General features: G+C 40.4%; 2 protein-coding genes across 3 annotated transcripts; both read right to left on the bottom strand.

Moving 5' to 3' along the window:
- Positions 1 to 10,072: 10,072 nt before the first annotated feature.
- On the bottom strand, positions 10,073 to 14,354 carry bub3 (BUB3 mitotic checkpoint protein). 2 transcript variants are annotated; one of them, XM_023413364.2, is made up of 8 exons: positions 14,181 to 14,353; positions 13,202 to 13,396; positions 13,032 to 13,101; positions 12,761 to 12,912; positions 11,887 to 12,045; positions 11,532 to 11,709; positions 11,098 to 11,314; positions 10,073 to 10,529 (listed from the first exon to the last, which is right to left on the bottom strand). In XM_023413364.2, exons 2-8 carry the CDS (start codon positions 13,394 to 13,396, stop codon positions 10,520 to 10,522), a joined length of 981 nt encoding a protein of 326 aa, XP_023269132.1. In that variant the 5' UTR covers positions 14,181 to 14,353; the 3' UTR covers positions 10,073 to 10,519. The 2 variants fall into 2 exon arrangements, with proteins under 2 accessions (XP_023269132.1, XP_023269133.1); XM_023413365.2 differs by lacking the exon at positions 10,073 to 10,529 and having other exon boundaries at positions 11,094 to 11,314; positions 14,181 to 14,354.
- Positions 14,355 to 15,055: 701 nt separating this feature from the next.
- hmx3b (H6 family homeobox 3b) lies at positions 15,056 to 17,531 on the bottom strand. The gene is made up of 2 exons (XM_023413412.2): positions 17,053 to 17,531; positions 15,056 to 16,774 (listed from the first exon to the last, which is right to left on the bottom strand). Exons 1-2 carry the CDS (start codon positions 17,330 to 17,332, stop codon positions 16,182 to 16,184), a joined length of 873 nt encoding a protein of 290 aa, XP_023269180.1. The 5' UTR covers positions 17,333 to 17,531; the 3' UTR covers positions 15,056 to 16,181.
- Between the last annotated feature and the right edge of the window lie 99 nt (positions 17,532 to 17,630).

Genomic DNA, 17,630 nt, shown 5'->3' with positions numbered 1-17,630 from the left:
CCCTCCCGGGTTTCTTTCCTTCAGATCTGCATGCTGCAAACGATCTGTAATATTTGTCAGTACTGGGTCACAAGGCTTCTTCAGAACTTCATTTTGGAGATGGAGGGCATGCATCAACAGCTCACTCTGCTTTTTGAAAGCATGCAGCACGTCTCCAGCGCGGTAAAAGACTAGAGATTAGGAAGGGATGACTGGCCACAGGGACAAAGCGAGCTCTGTTGGGCGGCCTGGTGGTGACTGGGGTGAAGGGGGGGCGAGGGGGAGCCGAGCGGAAATGGACATGGAGATCAGACCAGAACATAGTGTGACAAGGTAACAAGGTAAACTGATCCAGGCTGCAATTCCTCTGGAAACTGAATCAATGAAGGTTCTGTTATGGAAATCCTCCCGGATATTGAGTTTAAGTGAATCTATAGTAAAACACAATCAGCTGTAAATATGCAGTTTGTTTTGCAGTAAACATATACATCATGTAACCTATAGATATGTGTTCTATCTAGAAGATCTATATTTTGACATGTAGAAAGACTTGGTGAGCTGATACAAGTAAGTGAAGAACTAAAAGTCTTGACCCCTGCGATAAGGCCAGGTGTCCAACTCTGACCTGTAGCCATTCGGCACAGTCCCCAGGGCTGTCAGGTCAGGTGACTGGTCTGACCTTTCCTTTGTAAAGGACATGGAACTGCAGAGCAGCCTGCACAGGAGCGACAGATCGCTCTCAAATGACATATCCAAAGGAATGAGCCACTGTCTCAGCCACAGCCATTCAGCTGGAATTCCTGCACCACAGCGCTGTATTCATATGGGTCAGTACCTGAGGACATTAACTGTTTTCTCTCTCCAAAATGTTTGCAACGCTTCTTGCCTACTCAGGTGAACAAACTCAGCAAACAGTTTGACCCCAATATGTGAACCTCCCTCATTTTCTGTGATTTTGCTGCTTCAGCTCAAAGCTTCGGTCAGGCGGGGGTCAACATCCTCTTTTTAACTGTAATATTTTCTGAGATGCAAGCCTGTTTCATCTGTAAAGGGCCCTAGAGAAGAGATTGTGCTGTACTAAGAGTCTAACCCCACGGGAAAAGCTGTGTTTACTGTAAGTGGGGAATGACTCTTGGCTCTGATTGTGCCCCAATATAAATACAATGTGAAAACGCACTGAAACTACTGGTGCACTAATATTCAGCAGTTAACAATTCTGAACATCACTTTGCTTTGGCATCTCTTATCTGCCTGTAGAAGCTCACCTCAGCTTTAAATCCCTCAGTTTTAAAGCATTTCTCCTAAATATGACTTTTAAGAGGCTGTTTCTAAGTTTTCTCAGCCACCAAACGGCTGGTAATGATCGCCGCTTGACAAGAGCGTCTGCCATTGATGCCTTTACGAGACAAGAGATTGTAATACGCCTTCTGAGCAGCGCTGCGTCTTCAGGGCAAATTGGAGGCTACAGTGAGTCGCTATCATAAAGTGACGAGATGGCCCAGGTGTAGCTTGTTAGCGTGCTAATATCAGTAGAAGAAAAGACGGGATAGAGACTAAAGTTAACATTAGCGTTGCTTTCCACCGCTGGAGACAACTCTTGGCAAGTAAAGGAATGAAGTTTGATGTTGAACTCGCAACATTTCTTCTAGACTGGTAACCGCTGTTAATGCTAACGCTAGCATTGTAGCGGTAGCAAAACTTACAAATAGCTCCTTTAAGATTATATACCATTATTGTATCTTAAAAGGTCAGTTCACCCATATGTTAAAAAAGCAAATGTTGTCACTGAACCATCACGCAGTTAGCTTTGGCTTTATTTGACCGGGGATTTGAGATGTCCACCTTTGAGATTAGAAATACTCCACTTGTTAACCTGTTCAAGCCAGTATGAAACAATCTGAGAAGGCAAAATTACTCTTTGATGCTCACAAGCAAATTAGTTTGGGAACCACTGGCATACAACATTGTTACAGCTGGATGAAAACATGTAAATACTTACAGAAATACAGGATCCATGAAAGAATAAAGCAGAGAAATATACAACATAATGCTGTACCTGAATTTCACCTGACAAAGTAAGTAGATGCTATTCCCCCAAGACCTTTCTTTGCAGCTGTATTTGTATAAAACTGGTGTATCTGAGGGTTAAGAGTGCTTATGAGGGGGGAAAAAAATGCACCAATGTGAGTGTGAAAAATCTTTTAAAGCATTTTACAACAGGATAGAGTGTAATTGTGGTGAAAATGTAACTACAAGCTACATTTTGCAGGCTTTTATACAACTACTGCAATGTGATGATGAAAGGAGCCAGGTCCTCCCGCTAATGCCCACCAACCTCTATTCTGTGACCGCTACTTTACAGAACAGCAACAAAGCTTTCAGAGTGTGAAAGCAGCAGGATTCATAAGAGATTAAATGTTTTTCCACTTCTTGCACATGTTCAAAATTAAGTAAGGTACTCAGACTCAAGACACTGCTAAATGTTTGGTTGTTAATACACTTCAGTGTTGACCAAATTAAAGGGAGAATCTTTCCATTGTGTATTCGCTAAAAATAAATAAATGGGCACATGGCGGTGACAGGCAGGGGGCTGCAGAAATTAGCCTTTTTTTTTTTTTTTTTTAAACAACTCTCAAAAGCACCACACTTGTAAAAACCTACAGGACAACAAAAGACATACAGGAGTGAATGAAATGAAGCTTCCTTGCCAATTACTGTTGCGAACATGGCTGCGCTGGGGCTTTTTGTGCTTCACACAAGCAGTCTTCTCTCCCCTTGTCCCCGACTATTGAGAGGGATACATTAGCCATGCGGGATGGATGGAGTGGAGCAGAGCCGAGCCGAGCGTTCGCAGTCATACAGCTCACTTCACCCCTGGTGTTACAGACCTCTCTTATGACTTCACTCACAGTGTTCGCACAGAATGTGATTTTTTACTATGTCATTTTCTACCTCCTTTCTAAGACTCCAGACATGGAAAATATCTGCTCACATGCTTTTTTTAATTAAAAAAACAATAATAATGTGTGATTTAGTATCTTATTGTGCTGACTTCTATTTTGTTGACTCTTTACCAGAGCTAAAATTCACCTGCAGGTCTGTAGTCAGATCTCTAAAGGATGCGGCAGTCCTACTGCTTTTTTCATCCCCTTAACAATCTTGTTTTTCCCCTTTCCCAAGCCAGTTTTTCACAGTAATATTTTTCAGGAACACCTACTGAGTAAGTATGGTTTTGGTCACAAGACCTCTGACGTCTTCGTTAAAACCTGATTAAATTTGACTGAAAAGTGAAAGTTTACCATCTAAATTACATATTACTGTTGTTTCAATTGCATTTCAGTGACTATATTTCAACTTGTAGTTAGAATCTCCTTAACAATGAAATATGGTAATTTATATGCTGTCAAAACAATTGTTAAATTGTAACCTAGACGACCAAAAGAATCTCTCTTTTCAATCAAATTTTGTCCAATTTTCACCTCGACATATTCTGACCCGCTAATGCTTGCTGAGCTGCAACACGGTGTGCTGTTTTATTGTATTTATTTATTTTGCACATGCCTCTGGACCATCTCACTGAATGAGCAGCTCTTTATTTTTTATGACAATCCCAGCAGGCTCTGCAGGGCTGCAGCTATGTGTGTGTAAATGTGCTGCCTGTGACAACTATTAGCAAGGTTAATGCTGTGGATAACAACATCCATCATTCAGTTTCATTAGCGGAGTCCTCTGACCTGTTCCACATAATGTTGTCAAATGTGTCAGGCGCCAGATTATTGGGAGGTATGATGGTCAATAGATGAATAAGAGCGAGCTGTGTGCGACATTGCTGGCATGGCTGCGGAATAAACCTCCATCCAGCATTCTGCTGCCAGCCTGTCACAAATCTAAAAAACAAATGGACTAGCCCAAGGCAAGAGCCATCAATAATAATATAATGTGTGGACGATGATGAATTAGAGCCAGACTTCTCAATGCATCGCCGTTCTACACCCATAAAACATCAGTGGATGAATGCATTGATCTCTGTATTCACATTAGTTTGCTTAATCTGCATTTGAGTCGATGGGTCAACACGCCGTTTCACTTCGCTGAATTCAGAAAAGTTAATAATGTTCAATAATCAAAAACTGTTTATGAAAGCACCTCCTTTTTGTCTCATTGATTTGGCTCCATAATGCACTGTAGTCACAGATCACTCAGACAGAATGCACTTAGGAAATGACAAATGTATTTCATATTCAATAACATAGATTTTTCCCTGCATATGTACTTTAATTTATAACGTAATGTTTTATTTTGCTCAGATCTATGCATCTTCTTATTTTATGTCTTTTTGCGAAGCAATTTGTAACTTGTATTTGAGAAATGCTGTATAAATACAGTTATTATTAACTCAAGAGTGAGAGATGTATGTAAGGGCCTTTCACCTTTAGTTCTTGAGAGCAGTGTTCAGTTGTACTGTTATGTCTGTTTTCATTTTACACCCATAATTTTAAAAAGATGCATTCACTTGTTCTCTGAAAGTCCCACAGTCCTCATTACAGCCTACATATTTACTATAGTTCTCAAAGCTGCAGTCAACCTACATAAACGTCCATGGATTCATACATAAACTATATAATATTACACAACACGGAGAAAGCTAATAGCAGCAAACAGCTCCAAGCTGCTTCGCTTTAGCAGCGGTGTCACTTAAGACCCATGAGATCCCTACGGCCCACAACTGCTCCCACAATAGCTTTGGTGTAAATGTCCCTGTGTACTGAAAACTGCCATGAGATCACAGTGTCTTGACCTAAATGTCACAGGGAAAACCAAGTTTTGTTGTTGTTGTTGTTGTGATGCAGAAATGTGACAAAAACATATGAGAAACAAATGCAGACTGACAATAGAGTGGAAATGGCCCGTATTGATCTGTGATGTGCAAATGACACAGGAGACGTGGCCCTTGTGCTAATATTCCTGTAACTATATAACCTGGAGCTACACTGTGTATCAGCACATGGTATACAAAAGCCCATCAGCCATCTCCTCTGTTTTTCCAAAGAGCAACAATGTGACACCGACACTTAATTGGCTGATAATAGTTGCCTTGAAATGATATTCTTCGGGGGATTTTGCCAATAACATCTAATAATGCAGGTTGAAATGGATACAAGGAGTCAGTTAAATCTTGCCTGCAGTCACTCAGAGGCACACAGGGAACTTGAGCCTCAAAGATGTGGTGCATTAGTTCTGCTAAGCTAACCGTGAATGCTAATTGCAGGAAGGACAAACTGTAACCCTTGCCCTGTGGCCATGAACCCATTAAACAGCACAGAGGGTTTCATAGACACAGGCAGCGTACAAAGAGGCTGGCCTGAAAAGCCCTGCAATCTGATTTCGGTTTAAATGGGGATAACAAGTTACTGTTTTCCAAAGTCCCCCATGGGATCTGCCCTCGCCGTTTTTTTTTTTTTTTTGACTGTATAAAGAAAACTGCCTGTCACTCCAAAGCTGACCGCAAATCATCAGTACAATGCAACAGGTTCTATGTTTTCAAGTGGAGTATGTTGTGTGATCTGCAGGACATGCCCTCAGTTCTCACAGAGCCTGACAGGTGGCTCTCTATAGGACATGGATCAGTTTAAGTGTTTGTGGTTTCACCCCTGGAGGAAATTGTCAACCCAGTCATGGCACAATATGACACCCTATACAAGGAAGAGTGTCCTTCATCGGGAAAGAACACTTCAATATTGTCTCTCCGTTTCGCAGGCAACACCTTAAACAATGAATGACTCGGAAGAAAACCTGAATAAATCAATCAGTATAAAGCTGAAAAAAGATTCACTAGTTAAGGACAGAGCTGCTTCATTTTCTTGGAAAACAAAAGTCACAAACAAGAGTTCACTTTTCCGTGCGTTTTCACCGTCACCTCTCTGGAGCTCTGGTGCCCCCTGGCCATACATTTTCAAACATGACCCCAGATGCACCGACTGCCCCTGTCCTCTTTATACATACATTCATCAGTTTGACAGGTGACATGAAAGCTCATTCAACTGCTGCACTTTTTTTTTCTCTCTAAAGCCCAAATTTACTTTTGAAGTGAATGTTTACTGTGATATCCTGATGTCTGACCTTCAGGGAAGCCTTGTATGGAAAACCTCTTTAATGGTCTAAATTGGCTTAAAGGTGAACATTTACAGCCTTAGTAGTGGTGTGTGTTCATACTGGTGTGCTAACATTTGCAAGTTACCATTGGACAAAAAAACACACATTAGTTTTGAAAGTATTTTGTCATAAACTGAAGTACTGGACACATTGAAATTTGACCCGATGGTGGTGTTAGATGGAAAGCTGCTTGATCACCAAAGTGATTACAATTTATCCTCAAGTGGACACGAATGTCTTTACAAAATTTAAATGGCAGTTCATCCAATAATTGTTGGGATATTTTATTCAAAACCTCTTGCTGGAGGAGGAAGACCATAAATGTGCAGAATTTAATGACAATGCATTTAATAGCTGTTGAGATCATTCAGTCCTGATCAAAGATACTTTTTTGGTTCTTCACTGTCAGAGCCTGTGATGTAAATTCAGCATATTGTACATTCATTCATACAAAGTCTAAAATAACAATGCAGGCCTGACTCTAAAACACCAATGTCACATGACTCATTATCAAATGATTAATCTGCAACTAAAAGCCTAGGAGCCAAAGTGGCACCTCAAACCCAAAATCTGTGACCCTGTTGTCACCCCCCCGAGATTTTTGATTTACTATGGCCCAGTTCCCAGGTGAGAGTCTCCTTCACCAGTCAGCCCCATGCGGACCTGCCTGCCCGGACTGTAAAGAGATGGATGGCTGCGAGTGTGAAACCTAGCAGTGGGTTACATGGCCTTGAGCTTTACCGTCTAATTAGGCTCTAATGTAACTACAATGCTCTCCAGAAGATGCTGTCTTGCCCACCGAAGCTTTTTAAAAGCCTCCCCGGGGCGGGGGCAGCTTGGAGTGTAGGTGCAGGGCCACAGCCACATCCAAGTAAAAGGCTCAGATTTCATTCCCCAGCTGGGATGTACTGGCAACTGGACGCCAGCTCTCTACAGGACAGGACCACGGTCTAGATTTTGGCCCGGTCTTAATGGCTGTGTACAAAACTGTAGGTGTTCATCTCTAAATGACACTAATGTTTAATAAGAGATCTTTGATGTTTTACAGATCAGTAATAAACATTAATATCAGGAGCTTTGGGTTGCCAGGTTGAAAGTGAAAATCAATGTGGGTGGTGTACATCGTGCAGTGGCGTAAACTGCTGTCTTTTTTGCTACTTCTTTAATTTATCAGGAACAGCTCTCCAATGGATATCAGACCCTAACCCTAACCCTGTGGAAAAAACTGCAGATCAGGACCAAAATCAATCTTTTTAACAAGTTATTAAATTTCACAAGTGTAGACTTGATGGGTTTTTATGAGGTGAGAAAATCTTCATCAGGGTTTCCCCTGATCTGATTCATTTTCTTGTGCTCAGCTTAGTTTGTACATGACAGCCACACTCACCTGCAGATTTTTTTTTTTATGATTAATTGTTTTGTCTATAAAATGCCAGAAATAGTGGAAAGGGCCTGTTATAATTTCCCACAGTCCAGGTGTTTACTTTAGATGTTTTGGTTTGTCTGACCAACGGTGCAGTTGCTGCTTTTTTAACAGACAGACATGAGGGTGATATTAATCTTCTCATCTAATTCTGCAAGAAAACAAATGAGTAAATTTCCCAAAACGTCAAGCTATTCCTTTAATGGATGGATTTTGATGTTGATGCTCTGTAGCCCAAGTGCCTGAACTGTCCACTGGGGGGTCTTACTGTTGAATTTAAAAGAAAAATATGTCTTTATGAGCTTATTACCTACTCATATATTTTATATATATATAGGAATAAATGATTTATCAACAATGAATAATTTCATTAGTTTTAACTGAAAACCCCTTTTCTGTAATACACCTTACTAGAAAGTGGCACCCACAAATCTTAAAACCTTTATGCATGTTCCTGTGGTTAGACATAAGGCAGCTTTACTGAGATCAATGTCACAAAGAGCTGCTTAACTGCTACCAATACTAGAAATCTGTTTTCAGCACCACCTTCACAGAAGCTTCTCCAAACATTCGATTAGAAAGACTTGCAATGAAACAATTAATTTTTGGCATGAAATAATGATACAAACTCGCTGAATGCTCGTTAAAACTGACTGAATGGCTTAATTTTCTGTTAAATGGAAGAAACTGCATTATTGCACAGTGTCGCTGTCTTCATCTCGGGTCTGCAATATGTGGCAGTGAAACAGAAGACAAACCAGAATACAGAATGCTGTCAATATTTTCCTGATGCATCATGTGATTTCTCCTCAGCTCATGAAGGACGGTATCATCAGCTTGATATAATATTAGAAGCCGGTCTTAAGAGATAAGATGTCTGCTTGAAGGTCATCCGTGCCCTCTTGAGTGAACATAAGAGCCTTTTGTGGTTGGGTTAAATGCACCTGACAGGCTGTTGGAGCACAATCACCCATTTTAATTGTCATGTAACGGTTTCATGTAGAGCCAAACTGTCTGCAACACTTCAGCGGTTGGAAATCAGAGCCTGGCCACACAACCACAGATGTGGTTAACTTGGCCTTTGCTGAAGGAACAAACAAAAAAAAGAAAAAAAAGCTCTGGAGCAAGCTCTGTGGAGACAGGCTTGGATGAAGATGTTGATAGATAATGCAACAGATGTATCTGCTGCAATTTGTTAAATTACAGACTTTAATAAATCCTTTAAAGTACTGGACAAAAGACTCTACATTTGCAGCTCTTTGGAAACTGTGTCAAGGTCCCAAAAATACTAATTGCTTTAATGCACCTGACAAATTGGCAGCTAAATTACTTTCTCCTATAAAATAGCTTTCCAATACAGACAAGAAAACCTTAACAGTTTTAATGCACACTCAAAGAACTCAATTTTCCAATTTAGCGGAAGCCAAAGATGACAGGAAATAAGGTAATTCGCTGTAGCCCCAACAACAAACCCCTGGCCATTCTACATCTGCTTCATAAGCAGTAATTATGTCCCAAAACGAATGCCGTTTCATATTAAGCTGCAGTCATAATCCAACGTCAAAGACAGACTCATTATCGACAATCATGGGAATTAGTTACATCATTTAACCAAACCGAACTAATCATTTCCAGGATACCGCAGAAGCAGATAGAGCCATTAGAAAAAATTGAGGCTCTTAAACAGAATAATTGACATCTATATCTTTCCTGCTGCTTTGGCTGAAGGGTTTCAGAAATTGCATTAGTTGCAATTGAAAATCTGAACTGAGGGAAAAAGACACCACTTAGACTTTTGCAGGGCACTGCTGCGTTCGCTGTTCCCATTCATACGCTACAGAATACTGCATTAAAAAGGTCTGCGCTGCGTCTGACTCTGTCACCAGTGTAACAACTCGCAAAACTGCAGCAGATAAATTCAGCGATAATGATGAAAAAGTACGAGCATACTGAAACATCATCTTTTATCTTCTATATTAATACAATTATGAGAATGTTTCTTTTTAAAATTGCGTTTCTCTGTATGTAATTCTCAATAAATGAGTTAGAAACAAACCCACAGCGCAGTGAAACTAAAAGATGGACAGAACTCAAGTTGGCAGTGTTTCAGCACTGGCAGAACTTAGATTTACCACTCAGGCTTCTCAACTGATAATGCACAATTAAAAATAATGCATATCTATAAGTGAGCCTCATGACCATTTTGTTTTAGTGTTAACACTCCACCCACCCACCCCTCGTCTGCCAGGTGCAGCCAGGTCATCCAGTTTAGTGGTTTTCTCCCAATTTTCCCCCAGTATTAAAGCAGGATCTGGTTTAGGCCGCAGACCTCTGATGTCTATCAGCACAGGTCACTGTCTGGGGGCAAGTGGAGCCCTCGGCAAGACGAGTGGATCATCACTTTCCCTCAACACATCATCAAGAGAACAACCTCTTCTGCCCCGACACATTCCTGGCATTTCTCAGGTTTTCTTCCGCAGGTAGTAAACGCGACAAATGTTACGAGTATGAACTGACTTGGTCAAAAATGTTTCTTTTAATTATACTCACAAAGCTCATATCAGTGCTAAAAGACTGATCCAAGGACAGATTCAGTGTCATGTTAAAATGTAGCTTCATCTTAAGAGTCAACAAAAATGGTAAAAAAAAAAATCCATTCATGTCCAGTGACTCCAAGATGACCATGCAAAAAAAAAAATGCCAGAAAGGTGTATACGAAACATTAGTCAAGACAACAACAATACTTAGTTGTCAGAACAGACATGAAACAATTAAATATTTAACAAGAGCCAGAAAAGAAAAGAAGATTTTAACAAACATTACTTACAAGAAAGAAACAAACTGTTATTATTGGAATGGAAATAAATGACAGAAAACAATGTGGTAATGATACACTGGATGCCAGCAGATAACCCAAATGTGATGAAGGTTTTCAGACGCAGAGGGAACCATTCCAGGGGGGGTTTAGGTTGACCTGTAAACCAAAAGACAGAAGAGAACAGATTCAATCAACTGAAGAGCAATCACTGAACCAATGCATGGAGGAAAGTGATATCCTACTCATTAAATACTACATGTTTGAGGTTCAACACTGTGCAAAATCATAATCAATACAGTTAAACTGACTAACCTTTTGAAGATGATGTAAAACTGATTATAGAAAAGGCTGCTTTCTGGGTTAAGCTATATTACCACCAGACTGCTACAAGTTTACAAAAAAAAAAAAAAAAAATGTATGTTTCTAGTTTCATTCAGGTAGTATTTATTACATGGCTACTGAAATGGATTGCATTGTAAAGCAGGTTTATATTTGTCTGAACATTGACAGCACAGATACACAGACGTGGGGTGGGGGGGGGGTTCAAGTTCTCATCTGTGCATCTTTCAACTGTCGGATATTGAAAGGTGGATGGACAGAGATACAGATCAGCATATGCTGCAGCTGGACGTGCTCCTTGTAAATGCAGCTGCTCACAGATTCAGTGAGTAGCAAGCTGCCATACTATGCATTACTGGGGACAACAGGGGTGGGGAAGACTCACTTGGGCTTGGTCTCGGCATCTGTGACTTGGCGGATGAAGATGGCATCCTCTGGGTGGCTGATGTCTCCCTTCTCGTGCATGTAGGACGCGGCGATGGCGAGCATGGTGCCGTCGTTATTGAAGGCAAGAGAGGCGATGCTGGTCGGGTACCGGTGGAACTGACACAGTCGCTTCTTGTTGAACGGGTCCCAGATGTTCACAAAGCCGTCTGAGCCACCTGGTAGAAGGAGAGGCTCAAGGTCAACCTCAAAAGATTTAGGCCGTGTTACTGCTGCGATATGGATCTGTAATAACAGTGTGTTCCACGTCCACCCTTTGCAGCTCAACCCAAAAAAGGTCACAGGTAAATTTATGAGCTTTGTAAAAGCAAACTGCCTCATAACAGAAACAAACTAAATCATTGCTTTTGTCAAGTACTAACTAGCACGTCGTACCTGTGGCAAAGGTGTTATGGACACTGTGAAATGAGATTGCATTGACGGGGTAAACGTGCTCAATTCCTTCCTCCTTCAGCCTGTGGCACTTGAAGGCGTACTTCTTCTTCTGAACCTCCTGGCTTGGGTCCAGGTACTCCACAGCTACACGTCCCTCAATTGAACTCAAGACGTAGCCCTGGAGCCAAGACAGAAAATATGAAGTTACCATCTGACTTCTTTACATTAACACAGGAATCTGTATTTGCAATATGATATTCTAGTAAATAACCAGTCACGTTTTCATTGTCTGTATCTTTCATTAGAACTGTGTAAACTTTAACTGATGAAAAGTCAGTTGTAATTCAAAGTGTACCTGTTTGTTGGGGAAGGCTCTAATGCAGCGAGTCTGATACTTGAGGCTGGACTCTCTTCTTTGCTGTACGTAGCCCATGTTCCTCAAATCCCACACCAGGACTCGTCTTCCAGCTGTGCCAACAATTAGCCTATCTCCAGCCACGGACAGGGTATACACCTTTCACATAGATAACGTATTAGACAAGAGGGAGACACAACACTGGCAATGTCTCACTCAATACCTACGTAAACAGTGGTAACAGGATCACAGTGAAATGACACCTTCTTCACCAGGTTCCTGTATTTTCTCGGTCATAATGTAGTATTCAGCTTTTTCACAATAAACTCAAATAATTATGAAGAACCTGTATTATCAAGTTGTAACATCTGTACCTAATTAAATGTAAGTATGAACAGTAAGAACATTAAGTACGAAATGTAAGAACAGAACAGCTTTAATGGCTACCTTGTTGTGTACCAGTGGTACGTATGAATGAAAATTCTATAATAAAAGCATAAACATAAATAAAAGTATTTCTATGCCCAAGTAACTTCCTGCCAGTTTACTCTTTTAAATGACGTGTTATGTCCTTCGTAAACATCTTGTTTCTTTTGACAAATACATCAATTCAATCAGAGCAGGAAACTCTGAAAATGTCATGTCATTGTGACTTTAATACCATCTCGTTTAGGTTTAGAAATGAAGTCTAAACTAGTAGATAAACTAGGAGGTTTGGATAACATATCTTCCTGCAGGAAAGTCAATCATAAAATCTTGCACATTCACAATACTTGTTATACCATACTATAACTAACATTAGTTAAGCGATTCTGAGTGACTCTTTCTGACACAAACAACATGGTTAAACACTAATGTGTCTCTTTTGCTCTACCTTTTCAGGCTGAGTAAAGGTGCCAGCATTGCACGGAGTCCTCGGGTCCCACAGCCGAACTGATCTGTCCCAGCTACCCGTTACCATGACATTAACCTCTGGGCAGTACTCCACACAACGAATGGGGGCATCATGTGTTCCAACTATTGTATCTGTTTAAGGAGAACATTAGACAATAGAATGTAATAAACAAATTTAGCAAATTATAGTTATGAAGAGTTATGATACTGCCCAGAAGCTTTTAACAGTATTCAACAGGCTTGCGACATACCTTGGTCTGTGTTCAAATCATGAGTTTTTAACTGTGCATCTAAACCTCCACTCCAAGAATGTGTTGGGTCCTGCAGGTAAAAAGGTGAACATTACCTGTAAGAACCACAGACTTCTAGGCTTTGACATGAAAATAAGGAACATAAATGAATACAAAAACCTGTGACCTACATAAAAAGCACAGTCAAGAACTGGAGCTGTGTGCTGGTACTTCATCCGCATTGTGTTGCCTCCGACATCATAGAGACGGACAGTGCAGTCCCACGAGGAAACCAGCAGGAACTGAGCTGTGCTGGGGCTGAACTTGACAGCAGAGATGCTGTCCTCTGGTCCCTGGTTCAGCTTGTACTCGTTTGAGCCTGTCATCTGCAATAGAGCAAAATAACCACTAACTCTGAAAATCGATACTTCCAAGCAATTTACAGGGGTTATACACAGATTAGAATATTGTTTAATCTAATTCAATAACATCAGAAACTGAAGCTTTGGATACCATAGTTGAATTGACGCTTACCTGACACTGTCTAAACATGTATTTATGTCGCATTCATTCATTGCTTTATTCATTTATATTATAAGCTTCACAGTAGTATTAGTTTCCTGGACTTTGTATTCAACTTCATTATATTGTACAGGTACTTGTGGTTCTGCAAGTACCTCTACAAAGTCGTTTTTGAGATGTTCTTGACTTCTAAATATAACTTATCAATCACTTTTAAGACATTTATCATGTTTACACTGAAAAGAAAAACACACACTTATTTATTTGCTACTTTCTATCAGACAACAAACTTGCAGTTACCATTTAGGCTTGCTGTAAATGGAAATACATCCGTGAATTCAATGCTGCTGGCAAATGAGCTATAAAGCATGCGTTTTATGCCTTTGCGATTTTCTTAAATACATTTTTAATTTCCTTTTTCGATCAGTTGGGAGTAATCTGCTAGCTAACTTGTGGACCAACGGTTTTCCTGCTTGTTGTTACTCAAGCCCAGCGAGAGCATTTGCCCTTTATTTCACAAAAACAACACAAACTGTTCCGTTACATCCAGCAATTACACCAAGCCCACATCTGCTGCCACCGGTGTTTGCTAACAGTGAAGACAACGAAGACTATAAGCCCCGGTGTTAGCAGTTTCACTTCACTTACCGCTTCAGTTTAGTAGCGTTCAGACGAAGACGATTCTTATGTTTAACAATCCTAATTATTATGCCTTGGTTTTACGATAAAATACAAAAAATATATGTAGCGTGGAAATTACTCGCTAGCAAAGGCGGCTGCGTGAAGCTAACTCCCGTCTAAGCAAGCACTGCCGTATAAACCAGAGGGCGCTCATTGGTTGAAATGAATGTTCAAATTCCCGCCTGCGATATGAGTGGTTGATTTGCTTTGACGTATATTTCCGTTGTCTCGGCGCAGGTCACATGACAGAGGACTATTCCGCTCGCTCTCTCTCTCTCTCGTTCTTTCTCTCTCTCTCTCTCTCTCTCTCTCTCTCATTGACATATGAGATGGGATGTGTTTTCTGAGTTATTATGTCTTTCTTTAAAATAAATACATTACAAATATACAAACACGATAATGTAGCCTAGAGTAACTTCTGAGGCTAGCTGTGAATACAGGTCTATGCTGGTTTAATCAGGCTGTTGTAACCTTCCTTCTTCTTCTTCTTCTTCTTCTTCTTCTTCTTCTTCTTCTTCTTCTTCTTCTTCTTCTTTGATTTGATAAGAAGAGAAAACAACAGGTTTAATGTATTTAAGTAACTCCTAATCTCATATAGGCCTAGGCCAGCAGGTCATGTAGTAGGCGATTACAGATCTCTGCTCAGGTGCCAACAAAAAGAAAAGTAACTCTTCCATCTAAAAGAAGAAAAAATAGTGTGGTTAAGCTAAATTTATGAAAAATTAACAACGCCTGGCTCTAATTCTGCAGATTTGCATTTAATTTCCACATGTCCACCTTATTCTACAGCCTATTGATTTTAATTACCAGAATGTAATGTTTTCATTAAAGAAAGCGCAATATTATGTAGCAAAACAAGATCAGTGATAACACCTTAATAAAAAAAAAAGGCTCTCAAATGCCGTTCAAATTGAAGCTCAAAAATTCTAAAGTTACCAGATTAAAAAAAAAAAAGATGGCCATCATTATTCAACTGTTAAAATGATTCAAAGGTAATATTTTATTTTGGAGAGCACCATAACCTCATTGTGCCTTAATATGTCGTCTGAGATGTTTCAAATAGATCACTCCATCCTCACAAATGATTGAAAAACAAGATTTTTTTTACGACATGACTGAAATGAATAACTCTTTGCCCTTGTGCATCACTTTTATATCAAGGATACATACATTTCTTTTTGGAACGAAATCTTTACTGAGTGTAAGACCATATAATATACAGAATTTCAATAACAATATCAGAAGAAAACCATACATAAAAACAGAGGCTATTTTTGGCTCTTTCATGGCTTTGAAATTACCGGGAAAACACTGCGTCATTAAAACAATTGCCTCTACACCTGCAGTTTTTCGGGGGTTCTTTTTTTTTTTTTTTTTTTTTTTTAAGGATCACATGATTGTCCTCACTATTACAAAGAGAAAAGGATCGTTTTTTTCTGTAAAAGTGAACTATAGGTGACAAAGGCTGGTAGCCTAATGTGAAGCCAACAGTATTGCACAATATTGGAAAATATCAAAATATTAAATTCCACATTTTTTAGCTACAAACACTGACACAATTCTCTGTAAAATACATATGGACAGTCAACCCTGTTCAAAACAAGTTCTTTTTTTCAAATGGAATACATTAAAATATATTCACCCACTTTTGAGATAATAATAATAATAATAATAATAATAATAATAATAATTTTCTAGTATCCCTCTGCAACACCTTTGAGGGCTGTAATAGGGACTCTGTGCCTTGCCCAAGGACACTTCAGCAGGATAAAGAATCATTACAAATAATAATAACAATAATAATAATAATAGCCTAATAATAACAACAATAATAATAATAATAATAATAATAATAATATGACCTAACATTGTGCCCGTTGAAGCTACAAAATATACAAAATTGTAATTTTTTTTCAATCAAGGTCACTCATTTAAAAACATATTTACAGCTCATAATGACAGTCAATGTTAAACAGGCCTCAGCAGAGGGACCGGGTGGGAATAGTACATGTGGTGGGGAAAAGCCACGAGTGACTGGCTCCCCGGTGAGTTTGCAGCGGGGCCACCGCTTGTTTCTGGGGCTCCGTTCTCGTGGTAAAGTATGGGAACCCGCACAATCCTCTGCGCCGCCGCATGGCTCAGGTTGGCCGCCTCCAGCTCCGCGGCCAGCTGCCTTTTCCATTTATTCCTCCGGTTCTGAAACCAGATTTTCACCTGCGTCTCCGTCAGGTGCAGGGACGCTGCCAGGCCTGCCCTCTCCGAGCTGCTAAGGTAGCGCTTGATGTCGAAGGTGGACTCAAGCTGGAAGACCTGACTCCTGGAAAACACCGTGCGAGTCTTCTTCTTCCGGCAGGGCTTCTTCTCGGAGTCCAGCTCGTCCGTTTTTCTCCTCCAGTCGTCCCCGTGGTCTGTTTCTTTCTTTGGCTCTTCCGCGTCACTTTCGTCCAGCGCGATGTCGTCGTCGGCGCTTTCCTCTTTGACATCTTGGTCACTTTTTTGGAGATCCGGGGAGCGCCTGTCCGGTGCCGGTGATGCCTCCCTTAGGTTGGCCTTCTCAGACCCTGCAAAAAAGATATTTTACAGTTTACAAACGTGATCTGCAAAGGCAATCACCTGTATTTCAATACGTACTATACCCTACGGAATGGGCCTATGCGTCTTTCATTTTGTTAAAATATTGATACTAATCGAGAGTTTATATGACATGATTCCTTGTAATTAAGCATCTAATTATGAGAATCACATATCCTTTCACAATATGGAATATGTCAACAGGCCTTTTGCTGTAGAATTCACCTAAATTCGGATCCTTATCTGAGATAAAGTAGTTAATATTTACCCCCGGTCCTCAGATGAGCCCCGAGCGTGTATGGGTACCACCAGGTGGACGCTCTTTCCAGATACTGCCCTGATAGTCCAATTCTCTGTGTGGGCAACTCAAACCGTGGGAGAGACAAGTCACCGAGCCGAGAGAAGAAGCTGCCTTCAAACACTCCTTTGGACGAGCCGAGGAAGCTTTTAGGCTTCGTGGGTTTGTCTTCGATGTTCAGCAGGTTCTTTATGGAGAACGGCGAGTCTTTTGCAGGTTGGCGAGTCTCTTGAGCATCAGAGTCTGCCATCACCGTTTACTGTCCGATGTGGATAACCATCAAAAATTATCAAAGGGAGAAAAACGCCTTAAAAAAAAGATTTTCTTGGTTTATAGTTTATGTTAAAATCATAGGAGAAGGAGACAGAGAATAAAAACAAAGAGTCGCGCGAAGCCGCGTCCACCTCCTGAGGATGATCGGAGTGAGAGCGCACAGATCACTGCGTCAAACTTGCGCCGGATTGTAATGATGAAATAAAAAATGCCATCCGAGTTAAAACGCGCTCGGTCTCTGCTATTGGGCAGGTACAATAGCAAATGGGGTCTGA

Source organism: Seriola lalandi, unplaced genomic scaffold, assembly GCF_002814215.2.
Source record: "Seriola lalandi dorsalis isolate HSWRI2012SDOR001 ecotype SW California unplaced genomic scaffold, Sedor1 jcf7180002054516, whole genome shotgun sequence".
Classification (NCBI taxonomy): Eukaryota; Metazoa; Chordata; class Actinopteri; order Carangiformes; family Carangidae; genus Seriola; species Seriola lalandi.
This window is presented reverse-complemented; position numbering and strand designations above follow the sequence as displayed.

Coding starts and splice junctions, on each gene's coding strand:
- hmx3b (XM_023413412.2), bottom strand. CDS start 17,332: ATGGCAGACTCTGATGCTCAAGAGACTCGCCAACCTGCAAAAGACTCG. Junction 16,775..17,052: donor GGCTCATCTGAGGACCGGGG/GTAAATATTAAC, acceptor TCTTTTTTGCAG/GGTCTGAGAAGGCCAACCTA.
- bub3 (XM_023413364.2), bottom strand. CDS start 13,396: ATGACAGGCTCAAACGAGTACAAGCTGAACCAGGGACCAGAGGACAGC. Junction 12,913..13,031: donor TGATTTGAACACAGACCAAG/GTATGTCGCAAG, acceptor CTCCTTAAACAG/ATACAATAGTTGGAACACAT. Junction 11,710..11,886: donor GAGCCTTCCCCAACAAACAG/GTACACTTTGAA, acceptor TCTTGGCTCCAG/GGCTACGTCTTGAGTTCAAT.